The sequence below is a fragment of the Teleopsis dalmanni genome, chromosome 1 (assembly GCF_002237135.1).
Source record: "Teleopsis dalmanni isolate 2A chromosome 1, ASM223713v2, whole genome shotgun sequence".
NCBI lineage: Eukaryota > Metazoa > Arthropoda > Insecta > Diptera > Diopsidae > Teleopsis > Teleopsis dalmanni.
In genome coordinates, this window is record NC_051846.1 from 34998029 (window position 1) to 35022003 (window position 23975).

The window sequence follows — 23975 nt, forward strand, 5'->3', positions numbered from 1 at the left end:
AAATGGTTCCTTTTTTATACTTGAATTTTGTGCATTTTTTTCAAATATATTTCACTTAAATTTATTTATTTATATACACTTTACATGCCGGTGTTGTGAGTTTCCATTTGTGCATGAACATTCAATTAAACTCCATTTACTAACGTGTTAATTTTCAATTAAAGGGGAAATGTATGAGAATGCATTAAAATTTGATTTCCATTTAATAAATAGTTTAAAATTTTAACAAAAAGCTGAAACTGGAAATATTTAAAATAATAGAAGTACGTACAATGCGAATTTTAACTTTAATAGTTAAAAGCAGACTACCTGCTGCTCAAAAAGTATCCGGATTTTGTTGTTTCTTAACTACTCCTTAAGTAATAGAACTTTTTCAAAAATTATGTTGGTATACCTTTCTTGACATATGGTACAAATTTGAGCGCCATCTATTAATTAGTTTGTTCACAGTAAATATTACAGCTATTTTACATGATTTGACAAAAATGTCGTTTGATACGATAGGATTAAAGGGTTAAATAATTTTAACAGTTATGAATTTCATGATTTTTATAAACTTATTATTAAAAAAGAAAAATCGTGTTTCCCTTATTTTTTCTTAATATAAAAGGATCGATTTTTTTAATATATAGATCAATATCATTATGTATAAAAAAAATATTTATAGGAAACATTTAATTTATACAATTAAATATAATATCTAAAAAATTATGTATAATATTTTATTAAATTGGAGTTCCGAATTTACTTTTAAGGTGAAAATGTCTAGGTTGTTAAACGTAAATGTGTATTTTTGATATAATCAACTGAAAATAAGGAATGGCCTTTAACAACATAAATAATTAATATGATAAAATAAATAAAATACTAATAAAAATATTAAAAAGATAAATAGACAGAAATTGCACAAAGTCAGCCTCCGAGCACAAAGTCAGGACCTCAACATTGATCCCATCAAAAAATTCATAAAAAATAGAGTCCTGAAATTATTTGCGAAAACTGACAGACTTACCCACACCGTGTTAACAAATCTCAGAATGATTACAGGCTCCTCGGAGAGGTATACAGATCTGAGATCAATTATTGCTTAGTCTGATGAAGTGATAAACAATAATACAGTCAAGGCATAAAGAGTGGTTTTGAAAATACCTCGAGTTAAGAAAGAGTGAAAGTGTTTAAGTGCACTGGCTCAAATAGCTACAACATAATAATATATAAATAAATAATAAATATTTTTTTATTTTTTGGAAATATATCGTAATAAGTCGACAATAAATTCTTTTTTACTACTTGCCATGTAAAGTACAGATCAACCTGTTTTTATGCGATCTTTTTTGTGCAATTTTTTGTGTCATTTTCTTTGTGCGCCTTTTTGGTGCGATTTTTTGTGCGATATTTTTGTACGATATTTTTATGCGGTCCCTCTCCATTGCACAAAAACAGATTTGACTGTATTGCTCATATATAATCCTATTGTACTCACGTCTACAATAATGTCAATAATATAACGATTATACCTAATATAATATTAATAGTTTTAAAAACAAAATATTTTTTAATTTTAATTTTTTTAATGTTTGACACATTATTATACAATAAATCCAAAATTATAAAAAAAGAGAAAATAATTAACAAAAAATAATAAATTTATATATATTAATTTTACATAAAAAACACGAATTTATTAATTTTTTGGTTAAATTATTCGTTTTGGTTTAGTATAACCCCACAAAAATATCACAATGAAGGATATGTATAAAGTTTCATCGTTGATGCATTTACAATATTTGCAACATCGCCAAAGGCTCAGAAATGTGGTACCTCGAGTAGATACAAGCTCGCCAAAGGTGCGTTTAACAAACATAAGAGAAGCTTCCAATTTAATAGGAATGAAAGAAGCACTGGCAAATAATATAAAAATGATAAAGCAAATTATAACAATTACGGCTGATCCTGATTTGAGAACATTTAATCAGCGTAAAATACCTATTATGAATAATCGTGAACATATTGATATGAAACTTAAGATGCTCGACAAGGAGAATTACAAATTTGGTTGCAGATTATTAAATGCAAAACCCTTCGTTGAAACAAGACATTATGGTAGATTTAAATATGCGGATAAACCGAAAGATACAAGCAATCAAATCAAAATACCAGAAAGAATTTTTAATGCTTACGCTAAAATAGTATCTGAAAAAAGTTTGCCTCTTTTGAAACACCTTTTAAGGCCCATCATATATTTTGATTTAGCAGTAGAAGATATAAGTGAACAAAGTCCCACACCATTAGGCCGTGTGAAAATTCAACTATGCACTGAAGCTTGTCCTTCTGTGGTTCTTCAATTTGTGCGTATTTTTGCTCATCATAAATCCAAGGCAATTAAATTTTTACGTATATTTTCAACATTGTGGGTTGAAGGTGAAATGAAAGTAGAAAATGCACCATCAAAACTAGAAAAAAGTAAATTGCTTTTTAATAACGATATTATCGATCACCAAACTACTGAAGGTGTATTGTCTTTTTCAAAAAAAATATATAAACGTTTCCAAAATAATTTACTCAATTTTGCTATCAGTTTTCGAGAAATTTCCGCTGACAAATGTGATCGCATGGCCATTGGCGTTGTTATACAGGGCATGCCCGCAATAAAAGGTCTACAGGCTTTCGGTACAACGCATGGAAGCACTCGAAGTACACCTGTGATTTTAAATTGTGGGGTTGAATAGGGAATTACTGATAAATAGAGATTATACTAAATACGCAAAGTTGAGAGTTAAGCACAAATTTTTTTCTATTTTGGAAAAACATTTTGAACTTAATTTTTGAAACTTTGTGTATTTAGTATTTTTTCATAGTTTTTTCCACACGAGTAGCTAAATTCTCTGTTCATTCAAATTTTTTGTGAAATACTACTAGTTTTTTATATATTTAGTTGGGGTGTTTAAAATTTTTTGTTATTGTCCTACACTATATCAAATCATTTAGATTTTTTAATTTCAAATAATAAATTTGGGGTGTTTTTTGGCTCATTTTTATTATATTTAAAAAATTTTGTGGTGTTTAAATTTATTATCAAACTTTTAAGTACTTTTTTTAAATAAATTTAAATTATTTATTTAAAGTATTTGCTACTCTTTTCGTATAATATTCTATCCAAAAAAAAAGTTATAATAAAATTAATTATCTTGCTCGCAAATCTATAATAATATGATACAATAATAATTTATATTAAATAATTAATTAACATTATATAATAATAGATAATATATTTATTTAATAATATATAATATATTTATATAATAAATTAAAATATATTTGTATAATAATACATAATACAGTCACAATAATCCAACACTCAGTATCCTAAAAATACAGCGAAATTTGATAAACACAGGCATATACAAAGACATCAGATCCATCATATTATAAAGCCCCGTAAAACCCCGTATTTAGTGTGACTTAAAACTGTCCACAGATAAAATAGAGTAAAGGAGCTGATTCACCAACTCAGACATCTGAATATCTGATTATCAATACAGAAAGCTTCGATATAATTTTAAGACAGGTTTCGAAAAGTAGTGAACTATAATAACAAAAATTCCTTTTATATTAACTTAATTAATTTTTGGCTGACCATATAGCTGTTTTGAGTATTACCAAATACCCATCATCAGCGATCTTAGAATTATTTCTAATATTTAATTATTTGTAAATAATTTCTTGTGACTGCAAGCACAAAGGGTTGAACTCATGCTCTGCCAAATTTGAAATTCAGGGTCAGTGTTCGTTAGCCAACTGAACCGAAGCTGTACTTGTTACTGTACTTTGTTAATTTGCTGTTTAATTTAATTATAAAAAAAAATGAGACTAGATTAGAACAACGTAATATTATATACAAGTTAATAAAATATCATAATTTTGTAACATTATTATTTGTGTAAAGACTTTTATTTTGTATTACATAAATTTTCATATTAATCATTAATGGATTATATTATGTTATTTGAATATTTTTTAAAGCGATGAAATCAAAAAATATTCAAATAGCACAAAACAATCGCAATAATTTTAAATGTATCCACATTTAGTAACAATGATATTTTTTTTCATAACTCCATTTTTGGAACCTATTTCCTTAATGACATCCAAAAATCTCAAACCTTTTTTAACCAAACCAAAAGGTACGCGGTAGCCATTTAAAACTTTCAACGGTTTAAAACTAATCGTAAAATTTATAAATCCAGGTGGAAACCCATCCAAAAAACATTTAGCAAAAGATAAAACACCAGGTCCAACTCCATGATTAATGCAATACTTTTGATGCATATAACCTGGTTTGGATAAAATGTCGTTATTCGATTTTATTTCAGCTTCAAACCAAAGGTGTGGAAATGTACGCAGAAAGCTTATCTGTTCAAATGAATTATATGTACACATACGAACAAACTGCAATACAATTTCAGGACAAGCTTCAGTAAAAAGTTCTATAACTATACGTCCAATTGGTCGTACATTCTGCATGTATAGATCGAAGAAAATGTTTGGACGTAACAATTTTTTCAACAATGTTTCATCATATGGCCAAATAAAGGATCTGTATTTAGTAATGATGTCGTTATGTACATTTGGTATTATTTCCTTTTTTTTTGAATTGAAACGTTCAATGTTAACCAAGGTTGATCTTATTTCGGCAGATGATTTAGCTTTCAATAATCTACAACCAAGTTTATAGTTTTCATGCTCAATTTCGCGCAATTTCATATACGAGTGCTTTAGATGAGTCTTTGAAAATCTTGCATCTTTACGGGGGTTAAAAGCTTCTACATACGTTGGTGCCGAAAGTATCCGTTGCACCATTTTCGTATTCTCACGACGTATATCATTTGCTCTCTCAACGTCTACACGCAACTTTTTAGAATTAAGTACTGCCGCTACTCTGACTTTATTTGGACGATTATCGATTAAACTGAGTTGTTTCTGTCTAAGTTTATTCTTTTCGAACATCGAACGGTTATAATCCCAACCCATTTTGGAATATTGGAGGTGCTTTCAATTAAAAATAAAACAAATAATTTCGACACCTTTAAGTTAATAAACTTGAAAAATTTTCAATAAAAGAAACAATTGCGTAAATTACTCCAGTTTGATTAAATATATAATTTAGATATAAAAAATTATATTCAATTACATATATTTTTTTACAAATAAAACGTCAAAAATTTCTTTGGTAAATTGAAAATAACTTTTGAAAATTATAACGAATATAAAATAACAACGGAAGAAGCTAGTTTTGATTTTGCTCCAACTTACATAGAGCATTTTGTTATAAATCAATTATTTACTATTTGTACATTATATACTCCAAATTATTTTTTGAGGTACCCTTAGTTTAAGAAATGTTAAGTAGTTGTTTCTTTTTTGAGCAATGAAATTTTCTTTATTGTGGCCTGACACTGTCACGATAGAATACAGCTCCTTTTCTGTTGGCTAATTTTGATCGCTTTTCTTTGATTTTTTTTTTGTTTATACGATCCAATAGTGTGGAGTAGACCGTTGAATTAATCTTTACACCAAACTGAAGCAGTTCGATAAAAAGAACATAACATTGTTTGTCGTCAATCTAGGCTCTGAAGTCGTATGTGGATAGTCCATCATCGATTGCATTAGAAGTTCTCATATGAAATCCACAGTAAGAATTTAAAAATAATTCGAATTCAATTTTAAAACCGTTTCACTGTGAGTCAGAAAATCAAATTCCTTGTTTCTAATTGAAATGGTATCCAAATATCTATCATGTTTGAATTATTTCGGCATATTTTTGCAGCACAACTGCCTTCACAAAAAATTTAATCCGAAATATCACCGACTAACCATACAGCTCCATCGAATATTATCAAATATCAATTATCAATGTTTTTGGAGTTATTTCTTATATTTAGTTATTTGTTATTTTTGGAGTTTCCAAGTACCAAGGTATAAATTCCTTCCCTGCCAAATTAAGGGCTCAGAGGCGGTGTTCATTATTCAACTGACCCAAAATCGTACTTGAGTTGAATGTTTCAACTTAGAATTTTATTAATTTACAGTGAAATTTGTTCATATTATAACAAATCACAAACTGTTTATATAATATAACAGAAATTTATATTATATTTCTAAATATTTATTGTTTGCTGGTTTATATTACAAAGAAATCATAAATCAGCTGTAGAATAATTGACATTTAATATAAATATAATTGCTTTTCTACCATGTACTGATGTCCTACCATTCGATCTGGAAGTTGAGTACCTTTTGTTTTCTTCTGGTTTAATTGTAAGTTATATTAATTAAACCAGATTAATATAATATTATTTAATAATAGCTGATTAATATTAATTAGTTATTAAGTTAATTAATTATTACAAAGTTTCTATATTTTTATTCAAAACTGATTCAACTATTAATCATTTTTTTATTTCATGAATGTTGAAAATCACAACAGTTTTTCTGATTTGTCTGATTTGTACATTTAAAATCCAATAAAATAATTTGAATTTGCGTTAACTGCGGTTATGACACGTGTATATCCAGGAGCACTTCAGATTTTAATTCAATTTTTTTTTTATGTTCAGAATATATTACTTTTTCTGTCATTTCATGTATATTTCTTTTGCACATATTACAGCTGCAACAATCATGACTTTACGTGGCGCAAGTTATGTTTCCTATAGGATTTACGATTGGAAGGATCGCGTACACTCGTCCACAACGCGCATCAGCCTTATGTTTCGCACACAATTTGATGATTCGGCACTGTTCTATGCCAGTGGTGAGTCTCTGAAGCATCAATTTATTGCCGCCTCAATTAAAAATCAATCGATTTATGTGGAAATGGATTTTGGCGATAACGTTTTGTCTACCGTACTAACTGACGAACTGACACGTAGTTATTGGCACAATTTAACCATTTACCATGAACATCGAACAGTGCGCATCATACTCGACCAGCAAATGAAAATACTCGAAATACCAGCAACGTCAAGTGCAAATTTACTTTTCGATCCGGAAATTTATTTTGGCGGTGGTCCAGATCTGAATAAAAAGAAAGGACTAGCTTCGCATAACAATTTTGTTGGAAGCCTAAAATACGTTTACTACAATGATGTGTCCATATTGTATGAACTGCAACGGGGCAATCCGAAAGTTCACTATCATGGTAAGTTGAATTCAGTAACGTTATGCACTAAAGTAAACAGTTTATGTTTAGCTCACATTGAATTTGCTCCATTTGTGTGTTTTAGTGTGTTAATGTGTTACTGCTTCTATGCCACTAATTTCCAACCTTTTTTTTCTTTACTCTCCTGAAATCGAAATCAATAAATTTTCAAATGAACTCAATTTCAATTAAATTCCAAATTTGTTGCTTACTACTTACCACAGTAAATATCAACAACAAATATCGGCAACAGCAACATAATTTATGCGTTGTAAATCTAACATATAGGTATACTAATGCACTACTTACACTCTTAAGCATATGCAATTAGAGTATGCACTTTAATATAATTTAATGCAAAACGTTATAAGTATGAGTGTACAATATGCCTTCGACAAACTAATAAATCTAATAAATTCAATAAATTCTACTTTATTAACAATGACGTAGCATATTTGACTCAATAATAATTTTAGGCAGCTACACACACACACACACACACACACACTTACGAATTCACACAAAAGCATCGAGGCATACTTTAATAATTCTAACTGCAAATATATTTCTCACTCCGGTTGTAGGTGTACTTGAAGCGGAATTTCAGGAGAATGAGGTGCATGTCATACCCATAACATATCCTTTTGCGACATCTCACATTTGGTGGCCCATAAATCACGCCGAAGAATTTAATATTAAATTCGATTTCCGCAGTAGTCGCACAGCGGCTGTGTTGGCTTATAGCGATGTGACAACATCGGCCGGAAATGGTTTCTGGGAGGTAAGTTTTTTATTTGCAGTTGTCATAGCACTAAAAGCAGTCATTCTATGTGGAATTCAGTTTATATTTGTCATGTGATTATGCCATATTCAGTGTGCAATGACTTCAAAAATATTATATGTAATATTGTTGATTTGAAAGAACTAACGATATATATTTATATGAATAAATATGACAAGACCTTTTGTATAAAAAATATTACAAAAATTGGCTAATATACTTTATAATGTATCATAATCTATTTCTTAAAAAAAATTTAAAATTTTTAACAACAAAATTGAGAGGTTTTTTTAAGCAATTTTAAACCCAAACGACACTTTTATTCGTCAATTATTATTTTGTTGCTAGCATTGTTATTGCTGCGTTGTTGACGTTTTGTTATTTCATTTTGCTCTTTCTTTCACATCGTATACATTTGAGTTGAGTTGAGTGATGACTGAATTAAGAAACGCAAGCCTCTTGCATTACGCACGATACAATGCAATATTAAAACCGAAATTAACAAAACAAATTTAATTAATTTTATTATTAATATTTTGCTCATTGTTTTACATTCGAGTTGAGTTGAGTGATGACTGAATTAAGAAATGCAAGTCTCTTGGAGTACTTGCGATGCAATATTAAAACCAAGTTTAATTAATCTTATTATTAATTAGTTTCTGTTTACGTTGATTGCATCTTGATATGTTGGTTCGCTACAGGTATACCTAATTAATTGCAATCCATATAATAGCTTATCTATATAATCCATATAATTTTTTACACATATATGAAATACTCAATATTGTTAATTCGTAGCTATTTTTAATTCAATTGTACTAATTTTAAAGTCTCACGTATTGAGCATTTTGCACCAATGTACTTTAATTTATAAAAATTCTAGGATTCTTTTCTAATATTTTATAAGATGTTTTCTGACATATAGAGAGTTTTGCACCAACTTCGGGAAGTTAAACCACAGAAGCTATTGTCGGAGAGGGGCAAAAAATCTTATGGAATGGGATCACAAAACGACTTAGGTCCTCTTAGGTCCTTCGATTCTCGGATGTTGTTATTGAGTTAAAGCTAAATTAGCTTCCATTCGTTATGTGTTTATAACTGTCAATCATCAATTTAATCTTTTCTTCATTTTATACTCTAAAAGACACTTTTATATATTAAGTAATTTATATTATTTATTAATATTATATTGGTCTTTAACGTCCGTTTTGACGAAAGTAACTAAATTCTTAATATAAAATATTGGCTTCGATAGAGAGATTTATATCGAACAGTAGTGAAATTGCAACAACAAAGGTTTTTTATTATTTTTAATTACTTGAATTTTTTGCTGGTCATACATCTGTTCCGAGTAATGCCAAGTACTCATCATCAATGATCTTGGAATTATTTCTTGTGTTTAATTATTTCCAAATAGTTTTGTGAGAGTGCAAGTACCAAGAGTTGAACTCGTATCTTGCCAAATTTAAAAGAGTTAGTAATCATTAGCCAACTGACCCAAAGCTGTGCTTGAATTGTATATTTGAGCTTGAAGTTTTGTTATTTATAAATATTATTATTTTTCCGGACACCTACAAAAGTGGTTAAATGGATTTTTTGGGTTACAGTATAGAAGTGCAGTAAAAACATTTATTTAATTTATACCGCATGTTTACTTAAATAGACGTATATAATAAAAAAAAATTAAAGATATTTAGCATAAAAAAGTTATTTCAACGAATCTGGATAATATTAAAATTTATCTTTGAATTTTTACTAAAATGAATAACCGTAACCATGTAAGAACATCATTTTTGAAAGCAATTTTTATTCCCAAGTAAATTAATCAACGTTGCTTTTGTTTTGGAAATGTCTGCTAAAACTTATTCCTTATCTAAAAGTCACTTGTTTAGCTCAAATGAAACGCACTTAGTTTATCTACTATCAATTAACAAACTACATTCTCTGGGTACTTTGAACTAAATTGATTCCAATTGTACTAAATTGGCATACTACTGTCAAAACTGCTAGTACTGGGCAATTGTATTTGTAAGATATTCATACTTTTAGTATGCAAATAATAATAAAATTACTGAAGACTCTTGACACAGTAAGGAAAACGGAAATTGTTTTTAACAAATTTCATTTGGCATTTCACCAACAATCATGGTCAATAAATGTGAAATCATTGTAAATTTAATTTGCTAAAATGAAGTCAGACGCACACAAATCTTCATCTTTATTACAAACACTTGTCTGATTGCTGGTTTGTATATGTGTATGTGTATCTATGTGCGTCATGTGTACACCCGCACATCCTTACACAATCTTTGTACGTGGCTAGCTGCATACTGGTACTACACTGACATCCTTCCTGTCAATTCGGTCCATTATGATCCTTGACTTGATTGAACAAATAATGTCACTTGTATTTGTACAATGGACCGAAGTGTCTATAAAAGCAAATATTTTCATTTTTATTGTTGATATTTTGTTTTTTGATTTTTTTTTTGTTGGTTTGTTATTGTAGTATGTTGCTTGTTATTGTTGCTGGCAGTTTGTCAGTTGCTAATGTTGCTGGCTGTGTTATTATGGATGCTGTTATTATTTGGCATTCTTCATTTGATATGCAAATGCATACCAGTAACTTTATTTACACAATTTATTCCATTTACGGTTAATATTAATAAAATAAATAGCGTCGTCAATTAAATAAACATTCCGAATGCTGTTTTCAGTTAATAAAAACTTTAGTTAAGTAATATTTTATTTCTTTTTTTACTTATATACGTTATTTAAAAAATATTAACATATTTTGCAAATAATAATATGCTTAATTTTTTTTTAAATTGCTATTATTTAATAAATTTTTAACTATTAAAAAAATTTAATAGAGTAATGCTATTTTTTTTTAATTATCAAATTCTAATTTATTCAACATATTACGTTATGTATATACTATACATATAAATATATACATATATTAGAAATTAATAAATATTATAAATCACTAAAAGTTTATAAAAATATTAGGGGAATTCGTTCTTACTAATAATATACATGCTTCTATAATAACTTGTACAACTAAATTATAGCTATTCATATTAGCTACTCATTAAATTATTATTTCACTTTAAAAGTGTGTTAGCTGGCACTTTGGCTTTTGCCTATATTTATGTATAATATAAGTATTCACAGCAATATATATATTAATGAAGTTTAGAGGTTTAGTTCGCAATTGCACAAATTTCAGTTTAGTAGAGCACTTCTTATACAGTGATATTTTCAATGTATGACCAAATTACTTTATTAATTGATTTTTTAAACAGGTTTTTCGTAAACTATAACAAAGAGTAGTGAACTATAACAACAAACATTCATTTTATATTATTTTAATTAATTGAATTTTTAGTTGACCATACAGCTGTTTTGAGTATTACCAAATACCCATCATCAGCAGTGCTGGAAATAATTCTTGTATTTAATTATTCGTAAATAATTTTTTAATACTGCAAGTACCAGGTATCGAAATTGTGTCACGCATAATTTGAAGTCCAGAGTCAGCGCACCTTAACCAACTAACCCAAAGCCGTACTTAACTCCACATTTTTCTGGAGTTTTGTTAATTTGCTGTGAAATTTTTATTAACAAATTCACTTGCTGTGTTACACATTCTTCAATCTTCTCTTAATTATGTCTTACTATATACTTATTATATTACTTACTATAGGTGAGTAAATTAAGCATATTTTGATTCGCTGATTGCAGCGCCTGTTCAGCAGATATCCTTCTGTTCCCCATTCATACCGATTATTTGCTATTTTTAATACCACGTTCCTCCTTATTAATTGTTATGAATAAGTCTAGTTTCGTCATGCTGAGTTGGTGTAATTTCATAGCTGTTTTGTTCTTACCGATAAGTACACCCACGGGATGTCAGGACAACACTTTTCTAAAATTCTTCTGCTTTTTCTAGCTAGCAGAGTAATCATAAAGGCAATTTCTAATTGTTTCTTTTTTATGTGAAGTAAAAACCAAATGGCTTAATTAAAATTACTATTTCATGCAATGTAAGAGTTATTTAATATACATCCGCAGTTAATTTTTTTACTTTTGTTAATAGTTGGAAAAGCAAAATATAATTTTTAATGCCATTCAATAGTAACTTACATTATTTCCAAATCATATACTATACTACTGAATTTTTAAGTACGTATTTAGTCGAAAGTTAAAAGCAAAATACATGAAATTGCAGAACATAAACTCAGTTTTGCATTTTACTCTTATATCTATAGTGTATATATTGCATCTTTACCACAAGGATTCACTATCATAAATAAACATGCAACTGTAGATGTCTAAGGAAGCAAATATTTCATGTGCAAATTCCCAATTGGAAGAATAAGTTGTTCTTTAGACGGAACTTATAAAGCTTACCAAAATTATTAACAGTTTCCATCGATTCCATTCATTAAAGAAAATCAAATTTAAAGCTTATATACTAGCATATCTCTGCCTAAAGCAAGTAATTGCAGTCATTAAGTATGAAAATTATGATATACAAAAATTTAAAAATGGTTTTTATAAATTATTTTGAAGTGAAATACTGTGAAAAGTCTCAAAATGATAGAGATGGCAACCAAAAAAAATAATCAATTGGTTATCATAAACAACTGTCAGAAGCACTTTCACTACATACGTTCTCTTCATACATATGAAAACTTTCAAATTTACGGCAATGCACATTTAACTGCTCATACATTTTTAAGTGCACTTTCCTTTTACTTTGGAATCGTATAATTCTGACTGCAATAAAGTCCATTTAAGTCGTCACATAATATTTGGCTTTGTGGTTTTTATATGCAGTCAGATATGCAAAATAGCTCAATCTTACCTACTAGTATATGCAAGCAATAAGGAATTTACTGAACTTATTTTTATATGTATACTAAAATATAAAAGAAATCAAATTGATTTCGACAGATGTCATATTACTTTAACTGCATATAATACTCTTGAATGCTGTTTTAATGTTTGCAACGAGAAAGAAATTTGTAACTCATACGCCGCGTTGTCCTATTTCTTTTAGGAAAGAAATAAGTTTTTAATTGTTATTCAAGTAGTTTTAAACTTTTTAATTTGATACGTTTTGCAAATGCATGTAATTTTGTAAAGAGATACGAATATTTAATTAAAAGTTTTCGTTGATATTTTTTCTTAAAATTCTTTTTTTTTAGTCATCATTATCTTTGTTTTACTTCAAGAATTTTTTACATTATGCAAAAGAAGTTTTCTCACCATTGTAGAATTGTTGATATGAGAATATTTTTAAAAGTTTTTTCCTTAATTTAAAATATATGTAAAATGATACTTATTATTTTATTAAAACTGTTAAGTAAATCAGGAAAAAACTTTTTTCTCATTTATATTTCCGCCATTAAAAATACGTTATATATGTTGTCTTGCACTAATAATAATGGAACTTACTATTTTCAAATATAAGTAAATTCGTCCTTAAAAACTATAGAAGTTACAACATTATTCCATATATATAAAAACAAAATACTACTTGAACCAAAGCAGCAAGACACTGGATACTATATTTCTATTGAAATTGCCAAGCATGTTAAATGTTTTAAAGAAGTAATTAATTTTTGTAAATTAATTGTTGAAATTTAAGATTATATACGATATAATTTGCAGAACACTTACAAAAAACTTACACGCTAGTTTCGTTATCATCATCACTTTGCGACACAACCAAAATTTTATATCACCTTCCTGTACAATCTTGCTCAACCATCTGTAATTAAAACCTTTCTGAGAAACTAGAAAAACCAAGAGAGATGATTAACGTATTATTAATCACACTTTCTGTTTGCAATATAATCACGCTAGTTTCGTTATCATCATCACTTTGCGTCACAACCAAAATTTTATATCACCTTCCTGTACAATCTTGCTCAACCATCTGTAATTAAAATCTCTCTGAGAATCTAGAAATACCAAGAGAGATGTACGTATGTTTGATCACACTCTCTGTTTGATATTTGCTAGACTGTAGTCAAAAATATATTTCTGTAGGCTAGTCATATCCATTATACAAAGTATGCTATAAAAATTTTTCATTTTGTCGGCTTAATTATTACATTGTAAAGAGTAGTCTTCATATTTGTCATGATTGCACAGCAAATATTCCTAAAAGCTATTATTTATAAATATTAGCAGCTAGTCCTTGTCAGGAGATATCATTGCCAAATTTCAGTGCCAGAAGTTGCAATCAGTCTTATCACAGTTTTGTGGGTACACAATTTGATTGTCGTTATAAACCCAGTGTCAAGTACGATCCAGCTGGCAACACTACGACATATAAACAATAGAAGTAAAAGAAGACCACGAACGAAGAAGAAGAGAGCGGGATCAGCAGGGATGTATGGTGGTTGTGCTTGAAATTAAACGGTTTCTTTTTATTATTAAACTAAAGTGTTAAGATGCGCTGAGATATCTCCACCATACAGCTAGGTGATAGTAGATTTACTAATTTTAAGTTGATTTAAATATCTTTCATTTGGCGCTGTAATGCCATGTTAAATATTTTGTCTAATACTATTGTTAAAAGTAATGTACACACCCACGTACTTGAAGCTAACAGTTTCATGTACTTATCATGTACTTTATTGTTTCTTTATAAAGAGATGTCAGACTCACATTCAAGTATGAATACAAAATTTATTTAGAAATAATTAAATATAAGAAATTTTCCCCAAAAAGATGATGGTGGGAATTTGGCAACAATTGAAGCAGCTACACGGTCACCAAAAATAAATATTTTGTTGTTATGATTCACTACTGTTCAAAAGCCTTTATAATGAAAATTAGTTTCTATTAAAAAAATACTTTTTCTTGCCAATTTTGCTTTAAAAAATCATATTAAATAATTATAAAAATTAAGGCTATCCTTTGCTCTTAGATGGTGTTCTTTTTCCAGTATTAAATAATGCTTTAAATATGTTTATATACTGAAGAAATATTTAGCATGTATAAAATATATATTTATTTCATTCGTCTCTTGAAAAAAGTTGCGTAAAATTAATTTTAATAATACTGTTTAAAATATTTATTGAAAATATTCATTTAAATATCATTTTCATATAAATATTTCAGTTGACTTAATTAAGGCATTTATACATTTTATAATTGCTATCTATTTGCTTTAATTTCATCATTAATTTCTAGTTATTCTTCTTAATTCATTTCACAATTATTTAAAATGCAAAATACTTTTAATTCAATTTTGTTGCAAATTTTATTATTTAAACTATTTTTTTTATTTATTTTTCATATATTTGCAACCAAACTTTATGCACCGCAACTTCATGCGATATCCGCAAACGTGCGTTATACTTCCGCCTGCATAAAAACATTACAAAATGGTGTTATCAATAACGGAAATATTAAACTAAATAATAAACACACATATGACAACGGAAATTAAAATTTTTCGAAAATTATTTTTAAACAAAAAATAAAACAAATTTGAATAAAATTATTCGTTTGGTTTTGCACATTTCAACTGCAAACTGTTAATGTGCCGCAAATTGCAGATACGCCTAACTTCCGATAAGTTGAGTTTTGATTTGATACCTGACGTTACGAACAACGTAACACATGCAACTGTCATCAAAATTAGTCGGGCAACCTCCTGGCATTCGGTTGAGCTAGACTACAAGGCGGGAGAAATTAAATTCACTGTTGATTACCATCACACGCTAAGTCAAATGTTCGGACTCACCTTTAATATTGGCGATAAGGTAATTATCGGCAGCAGTTTAAAATCAGCTGCGTCTGGTTTAGTGGGTTGCATACGTGATATTGAAATCAATGGACACCTAATTGAACCACGTCAAATTATGAAAACAGAACGTGTGGTCGGTGAAGTCGCTCTAGATAACTGCAATTATATTGATCCATGCAAACGACCGAATACCTGTGAGCATGGTGGAACTTGTCACGTTAAAGATGATCGTGTTACTTGCGACTGTCAAGGTATTGGTTATGTGGGTAAAAACTGTCACTTCACTGAACACCGCAAAACGTGTGAGGAATTGGCTTTGTTGGGGTATACTAAGTCCGATGTTTACCTAATTGATATCGATGGCAATGGTGTCTATCCACCTGTGCATGTCAAGTGCGATTTTCAAAGTTTGGAAAATGCTACAAAAACAATCGTCGAACACAATTTACCAAGTCAGGTTGATGTACGTTCAACGCTTGATAGTGATTTTAGTTTTAATATTCGTTATCGTGAATTCCCACCAGAAATGTTACAGGAATTAATATCGCACTCACTGTATTGCACACAGTATATTAAGTATGACTGTTATAAGGCACAGTTGGAATTACATTCGGCTACCTGGTTTACTTCATCCTTTAAAAATCACACTGTTGATTTTCTAGGGAACGTTAAAAGGTGAGTACACAAATAATTTTATTTTTCATTATTGATAATAAACGAATGGAATAATATATGATGTTTTCATCAATGCCTAAAATGTGCTTCTTAATTAACATAATAAATGAAACAAATAGAACAACTTCTGAGAATAAAAATATTCATTTCGAAAGCATAGAATATTTATATTTTGAATAAGATAAGATATTTTGGATAAGATATCTTGATTTTTATCACAATATCATTATGAGGCAAAAGGGTTCCCCCTAACTTACAACAATGTCAAAATTTTTACAAACATATGTATAATGCACCTTAATGATTTGCCTTATATGATATCTCTAAAGTCAATTCAATTTTAAAATACATAATATTATGATAAGGAAATACTCCACTCAATACCGGAGTATGAATTCATTTACGAACTTAAAAAAAACTAAAACGACTTTTTAGATATAGTTGCTTTGCATCAATATGAAATGCATAAATGGATTTAAATATTATAATTATTTTATTATAAATATTGGTCCAGAGCCCTTATGCGGGGTAACAAATAGCTTCACAAATAGCTTATTATGTGAATTGGAGAAACAACATCTACTTGAACACTGGAGAGCCCAAACAGGCATGCGACATTCAAAAAGATTAATTGATGCTGATCACATCAAAGTTGATGCTATCCGTGACCTTAGCAGAAAGGATATTAAAATATACACTGAACTTCTTACAGTCTTACTGTAGACTTAATTACCACATGAAGAATATAGGTGTGGTAGAAAGTGACTCCTGTTGACTCTGTTATGAGGAGAAAGAAACATCAGAACATGTTCTATGCAACTGCCAAGCGGTGGGAAGACGTAGACTCGATTACCTTGGAAGCGGGATCTTAGTCCCAAATCAAATCAAATCAAATTGCTTAAATCAGCAATTACAAAATTTATAAAAAGTCTAAAACTGTCCCAGTAGGGCCTTTAGGTGCACAATAGATCTTTTAGGTCGGGGTGCTTTCATAGCCTATTACTTAAATAAAAAAAAATTATAAATATTATAATTCATTTTATTTGTCGACTGTTTTTATTTGCTATAATCAATAAAAACTGAATTTTTATCAGTTTAAGGTTTTGATGCTACATTAAATCGTATTTATACTCCATGAACCTCGTTATTAAGTGAATATAGGTTTTCGTCTGTATTTATTTCCTAATATCTATAGAGATCATATAAGAAAATTAAGATATTTTTTGTGACTTGAACTTGTTTTTGTAAATACAATGAACCTAATTTATTCATAGAAATAAGTCATCTCATATATTATCTTGTAGTATTAAGCATCTGAGTGGACATTTGACTTTAACAAAATTAAAATAGGCTCACATTTATTATTATTCAACTTACGCCATATGTTCATTCAATTCTTCAAAAACTTACTTTACAAAATCTTATTAATATCTTTCTAATGCAAACTCTTGGGTTTTTTTAAACGTTGTGATAATGTAACAAAAGTACACATTAAGATAATATTTTTGAACTATGCTTATACGTAAAATTATAAAAGATAACATAACGAAAGTCATTTCCTTTTGACTCTAATAGTATACGTGAAATAATATTTGAGTAACAATGTATCTCTAAAGCTGAACTAAAATCTTTCCATTTTACTTCCTAATAAACACTTATTAAATCTTAAATATATTTAATTACATTACTGCACTTGTAATGCCTTTTATTCTCCAATATACGAGTATATGTTGAATTTGTTTACAATGGACTCAATCAACATTGCATACTAATTGCACTGTTGATTTTAATGCCAATGGAACGCTTGCAAGGAACATTAAATGCATTTGGAATCATTAAACTTACTTGCCACTTAGTTGCGTAAATTTGGTTTGTCCAGTTGTAAATAGTGAAACTGTCATATTTGTGAGGAAGTCATGCTTGGTTCAAATCACTTGAGTGGACAATGTATGTCCTATATTTGGGTTACATCTACTCAACTACACTTGCAGACTCCAAATGTTAACAATGTTGCAAACATGAATGATTTCTATTCCAACAATTTGGTATCGCACAACAACAACAATAACAACAACTCAAGTGCAACAATAGTAGCAACAAGAAGAAGTTGACACTTGACAGCAAGAATATAAATTTTGTTGTGAAATATTAGGAAATGACTTGATTGGATACAAATATGCTAAGTACAAAATATTATGACTGATTTATTTGCATACATGGGAGATCTACGATGACCGATGATGAGCTGATGAAATTTGTAGAATGAATTCAAATTTGAAACAATGATGAATATTTAAATTTATTTCATGTGTGCTATCACAAGTTCTCTATACTTTATAATTAAATTGTAGTTAAATATTTTGCCTTTATTTTTTCTTATCTATAAATATATATTTCCTTATAGATATAAATATATTCAATTAATTATAAATTTAAGCACCTAAAAATGTTAACTCAATATTTAGTTTCAGTTTTCTTAAAGCTGTACAGTATGAAAAACTATATATGTAAATATCTTAGCAATGTTAACAGTATTTGCAGATCCAATATCTTGTTTTCGAGTAATTCTTCATCTTTCTAATTTCCTACATCCACTAAATCAATCCTTTTCACCCTTTTCATTCATATATTTCTTAGTCTTTATCCAATTCGTAGCCATTTATTTTCTTGTCAATGTTTGCATTTATAAACAATAAACGCATGAATCGTTTTCGTTTTGTGTATTATTAAATTTTACTCAAATTGTGCCTAAACTGTCCTCAGCTTAGTGAACAAATGGGCTATGGCAAGATAACCAACGAATATTTTTGTAGTCTCCATTTGCAGTCATTGGTCAATCTTTAGTCATTCAAAATTTGACAGCTGCCGAGAATTTTGCTCTGCTGTACACTCATATATATACATATATAGACAAAAACAATAACATATATATAAATACATACTTCGATTTATACACTCAAGAAAAAAAGAGGTGTTTTTAATGGACCGCATCTGTTATTTCATATGATTCTACATTATCAATAAAATTATAAAAATGAAACTTAAAATAATATATATCCCCTGGCATATGAACATAAGATAGATAAGAATAAGATAGACATAAGATAGACTGACCTAACATAGTGTCCTTACATTACTTTTTCAATTTCTGAAAATGTAGAACCTTTCAGGCAAAACTGACAAGCCATTCAACATGATTATCATTTCTTTAACCCAAATAACATAAACTCTCACTATTCTTTTATATATTCAAAAAAACAAATCGTTCTCTTCTTACATCTACGAATCAGACACACTTTCGTGTCCTCCATACACCAATTCTCTGCTAGTGGTCAAGTACTTTGCCTCTACAGTAGTTTCATATCATCTCATTATATCCTTCCTATCACATCTTTTCTAATCATTTCGATCTTAATATTCCTTCATATCATCTAGAACTTTTGTGTCACCCATACATCAACTCTCTACAAACGCTTAACAACCGTGCCTCTCCAATAGTCTCATATCACTTCCTCATATCCTTGATTCCTGCGGCATCTTTTGTAATCAAACTTTTCGTCGCAACTTTTTGTTAAAACAAATTAAACTAATTTAGTAGATGAAAGATAGGTCATCAATTGGTACTCTCTGCGTATTTTCAATAACGATAATTTTTCAAAACTTTATTAAAAAAATGTTTTAATATTATATTATTATAGGTGACCGAATATTGGTATTAAGATATGAGGTGAAAATTTATAGTATTCTGATTGGAAATTACAAATACTTTATTTTTTATTTACTTACTTACTCATTTGGTCATAACAACCCGTTACCAGATTTTGGCCTGACGCAGCATGGCTCTCTAGGTTTCTCTGCTGCGTGCGGGTCTTCTCTATTAAAGATAGTACGTCGTCAAATTAATCACTCCATGGGAGACACGGTCTACCTCTACGCTTTCTTCCTTCAACTACTGCTTCAAACACATTTTTCACTAAACCATCTTCATCCATTTTCGTAACATGTTAATTCGCTGAATTATATCAATGTTGTGATAAAGCTCGTACAGCTTGAGGTTCATTCGGATGCGAGACAAAGATCTTACAAAGAAGATCTTTTATATTTTCTTATAAAAGATATAAAAATTACAAATACTTTATTCCTATAAGTCCATTTAGCAGTTTATATGTTGCGCTCGATGTGAAACCCCTCTCTTGAACCTCTTAACTGTCCTTTTGGGAAAAATGTTTTAATCATAGACATATCATATCCCACTCTTATATCTTTTTTACATATTTCAATAAGATTTTAGTTTAATAACATATTGTCACTTCTTTTTCGACAGAATATTACTTATACTTATCAATAATATCAATAAGAACAGAACTTTTTATCCTTCAACTATAGAAACTTAATATTTGTTTTATTCTTATTACTTTAATTTTATTATAACATTTACAAATTTCTATTATCTTATTCAAAAATTTGTTTTTTTTTTTTTGAGTATAAAATCTGTACAATTTCATTTTTTCATAACTAATTTTTTCTGTTTGTATAAATCTTATTTTTTCAATTTTCGCTCAAAGTTGTTTTTTATTCTTTTTAACTGTGCTCCCTTTCTAGAGGTGCTTGTCCCTGCTCCGTCAACAAAACATGTGTGGACCCAAATCAATCATGCAACTGTGATGTAAAGGAAAATAAATGGCACTCAGACGAAGGATACTACACAGAACCACATAGTTTAGGCATAACAAATATGTTTTTCCTGCAACAAAAAGATTTGGATGAGGAAGCACAGGGACGCATAACATTAGGACCATTAGAGTGTGTCGAAACAAGTATGTAGCAATCATGTTTTTCCAATAAAAAAAATCACAGAAGTAATTAAAAAAATTGTATTAATGTATTAATCATTTTATATATATAATATTTATTTTATTTATTTTTAATAATATACCATCAGATACACAAAAATATGTCGTGACTTTTACCACCTCACAGTCTTACATCGAAGTGCCCGGTTGGCGTAAAGGCGATATTGCGTTTTCGTTCCGTACAACAGGTGAAAAAGCCATATTGCTTTTTCAACCGCCTATTCGACCATATTATCCTTCATTTATGGTCGCACTTACCGGTGACTATCAGTTGACATTCAACTTTACACTAAGCACTGGCACTACACGTGAATTGGTGATAAACTCACGTCGCAAGTTAAACGGTGGTGAATGGCATAAAATATGGATTGATTACAATGAGTATCATGTACGTTTCATGATAAATACAGACTCTCAAATGGTTGACCTACTGCCAGAGGAGGAGTTCGGCCCATTTGAAGGTAGCATGTATATTGGCGGCGCAACAGCGTAAGTAAAATATTATTTTTTTTATTAAAAAACAAACTTATGAGTGCTTACGGAACTTTTACTGAATTTTGAAATTTTTTTATTTCTTAGTCCAATTATTGACAGTTATTAACAATAATAGCATTATTCAAATCTTGTTTGTAGAATTGGTTCAAATTGCACTTCTATCAATTAGGAGGTCATGAATCACCTCCTAATTATTTTGCCATCAGTTGATTGTGATTAAGCAAATTCCTAACGCATAGTACATATTATCCGTTATCTATCTAATAAAACCTAATAAGTATCCTATTATCTGTTTTAAAAATATGACACGAAATATAATACATCCAGATATCAGAAGAACGCCACTAATGGAATACTAATCTGCAAATAAGTTTTAAAGGTATCTCTTTTATACGGATGTATGGTATGTGAGACAGCAGTCAAATTTACTCTCATAAGTGAACTTAAAATCAATTCACATCATCTTATTCCCAATTTCAAGGTTGCTTTAATCTCTACGACTAGAAGCAGTCATACTTAATTCCGTATTCCAGTAAAACGTGAATGGTGATCTTAAATGACACTGTGCACCACTAGCTCAATTGAATTGAAAAACATATCAAATCCGTTTAATATCGCAAAAAGTTTCAGATATAGTTATTTCTTATTGCTCCATAATTTAATATTAAAAACGATAACTCGATCATCAAATTTGAATCACACAATAATTACCAAAAGTGTGATTCTTATAAGGTATGCCAACGATATTCATATTGTTAGTTAAAGTACATAACCTATTTCATCCAATGAAACCAATGGGTTGTGTGAAAAATAGAACAAAACTCTCTGTCAGCAAAGAAATTTTCTGATCGTTTCAGAACTCACGCCACTGTTGACAACAATAACTCCGAAATTTTGAAAGACTTTAAAAACATTAAAACTAATGACTGCTTAGATATTCCACAAAAACTCACATTTATCAATATCTTCAACTGCGGGCAAAGTAACCAATTAAAAATTTAACTGTGCTCTCTACTGTTATATGGTATTGAAGATGGAACAATAACCAACATTGATGAGAAGGCATGAGAAGCATTCACAAGAAAGGTTATTTGGACAATCAATGCCTCAGTAGAAAATATCGATTTAGATGGAACGATGAATTATGTGAGCTATACCACAACATTAACAAAGTTAAAATTATTAAAATTCAATGAAGTCGCTAGCTTAGACTTTGTGTACGAGTAGGTAGAAAATGTTTTAGGTGGAAAACTTCTTAAATCGGTATTCATAAAAGAAAAAAGCGATAAAAAAAGTACTCATCTTTGTTCAAATAATGAGTTGACAAATCATCTAACGACACTCAGTATTATTAATTGAAGATAGCAAGCTACTCTGCAGATTGTTTTATGGCGGCTATCCAATGCGGTCAAACATGGTGCACGGCTTTTAAGTGTAGCTAAATTAGTCAGTTTCACAGATTTACTTAGAGAGAAAGTGATTTAGTTAGAGACTCTCTTTAAAAACATAATAAATCTACTTATTATAGGCTTCTAAATCATTGTAATATGTTACAGACGAAGATGAACGCCATTAGGGAAATTATTGCTTGTCTGAAAATGGATTATATATTTAATGGAAACATATACATACTTTTAAACAGTCAAACTGCTTTAAAGCCCTTGAGTCCAATACATTTAGGACGGTTTTTGACTACTACAGGAGTCTCTATTCTGAATCATACAGATATTTTCGACAATTGCTAGAAAGCTAGAAAGAATGCTTCAGGTAATCGTTTCGAATACCTAAACAATCTGATCATAACGATAACATCATGCAAACTGTTACTGAGGTCTTTCTGTGCCGAACTTTTTAATAAAAGCTGGAAAGATTCAACGATATGTATGCAAATTAGCCACATTCCAGTAAAATGAAATTTAATACTGTCATTGAAATGCACTGTGGAAATATCAATCTTGTTGTAGGTTTACTTACTGCAAATTAAGAAACCAAGCTTGAAGATTAGTTTCAATTGTATCTGTTGCCGTTGTGAAGAGGACGATGTAAGTACCTCTCATCTGAATTGTTTGCGCCCAGCATATGCGCTGCGCTGCCTTACTACTCTAGGTGCTTCCTTTTCTAAGAATTTTGGTGAACTAAAACACCTTCCTTTAAAAAGCATTTTAAGCTTTGTAAAAGGTTCAAGATGGTTTTAAA

The 23975-nt window shown here is 29.3% G+C and overlaps 3 protein-coding genes across 4 annotated transcripts in view; 2 read left to right on the plus strand and 1 right to left on the minus strand.

Annotated features, from left to right (window-relative positions):
* LOC119676751 (contactin-associated protein-like 4) overlaps positions 1–23975 on the plus strand; it is a 60211-nt gene that overhangs the window by 12512 nt on the left and 23724 nt on the right. For both annotated transcript variants that reach the window (XM_038088036.1, XM_038088105.1), the window contains exons 6-10: positions 6671–7201; positions 7786–7982; positions 15566–16431; positions 21034–21248; positions 21374–21773. In XM_038088036.1, coding sequence (XP_037943964.1) covers positions 6671–7201; positions 7786–7982; positions 15566–16431; positions 21034–21248; positions 21374–21773 — 2209 coding nt within the window. The remainder of the gene's footprint in view (positions 1–6670; positions 7202–7785; positions 7983–15565; positions 16432–21033; positions 21249–21373; positions 21774–23975) is intronic.
* LOC119676903 lies at positions 1641–2934 on the plus strand. The gene has a single exon (XM_038088202.1). The coding sequence runs from the start codon at positions 1743–1745 to the stop codon at positions 2727–2729; it is 987 nt and encodes a 328-aa protein (XP_037944130.1). The 5' UTR covers positions 1641–1742; the 3' UTR covers positions 2730–2934.
* LOC119676995 lies at positions 4059–5119 on the minus strand. Its single transcript, XM_038088295.1, has one exon. The coding sequence runs from the start codon at positions 5029–5031 to the stop codon at positions 4072–4074; it is 960 nt and encodes a 319-aa protein (XP_037944223.1). The 5' UTR covers positions 5032–5119; the 3' UTR covers positions 4059–4071.

Excerpts from the sequence above, each read along its gene's own strand:
- LOC119676903 (XM_038088202.1), top strand. The coding sequence starts at position 1,743 with ATGAAGGATATGTATAAAGTTTCATCGTTGATGCATTTACAATATTTG.
- LOC119676995 (XM_038088295.1), bottom strand. The coding sequence starts at position 5,031 with ATGGGTTGGGATTATAACCGTTCGATGTTCGAAAAGAATAAACTTAGA.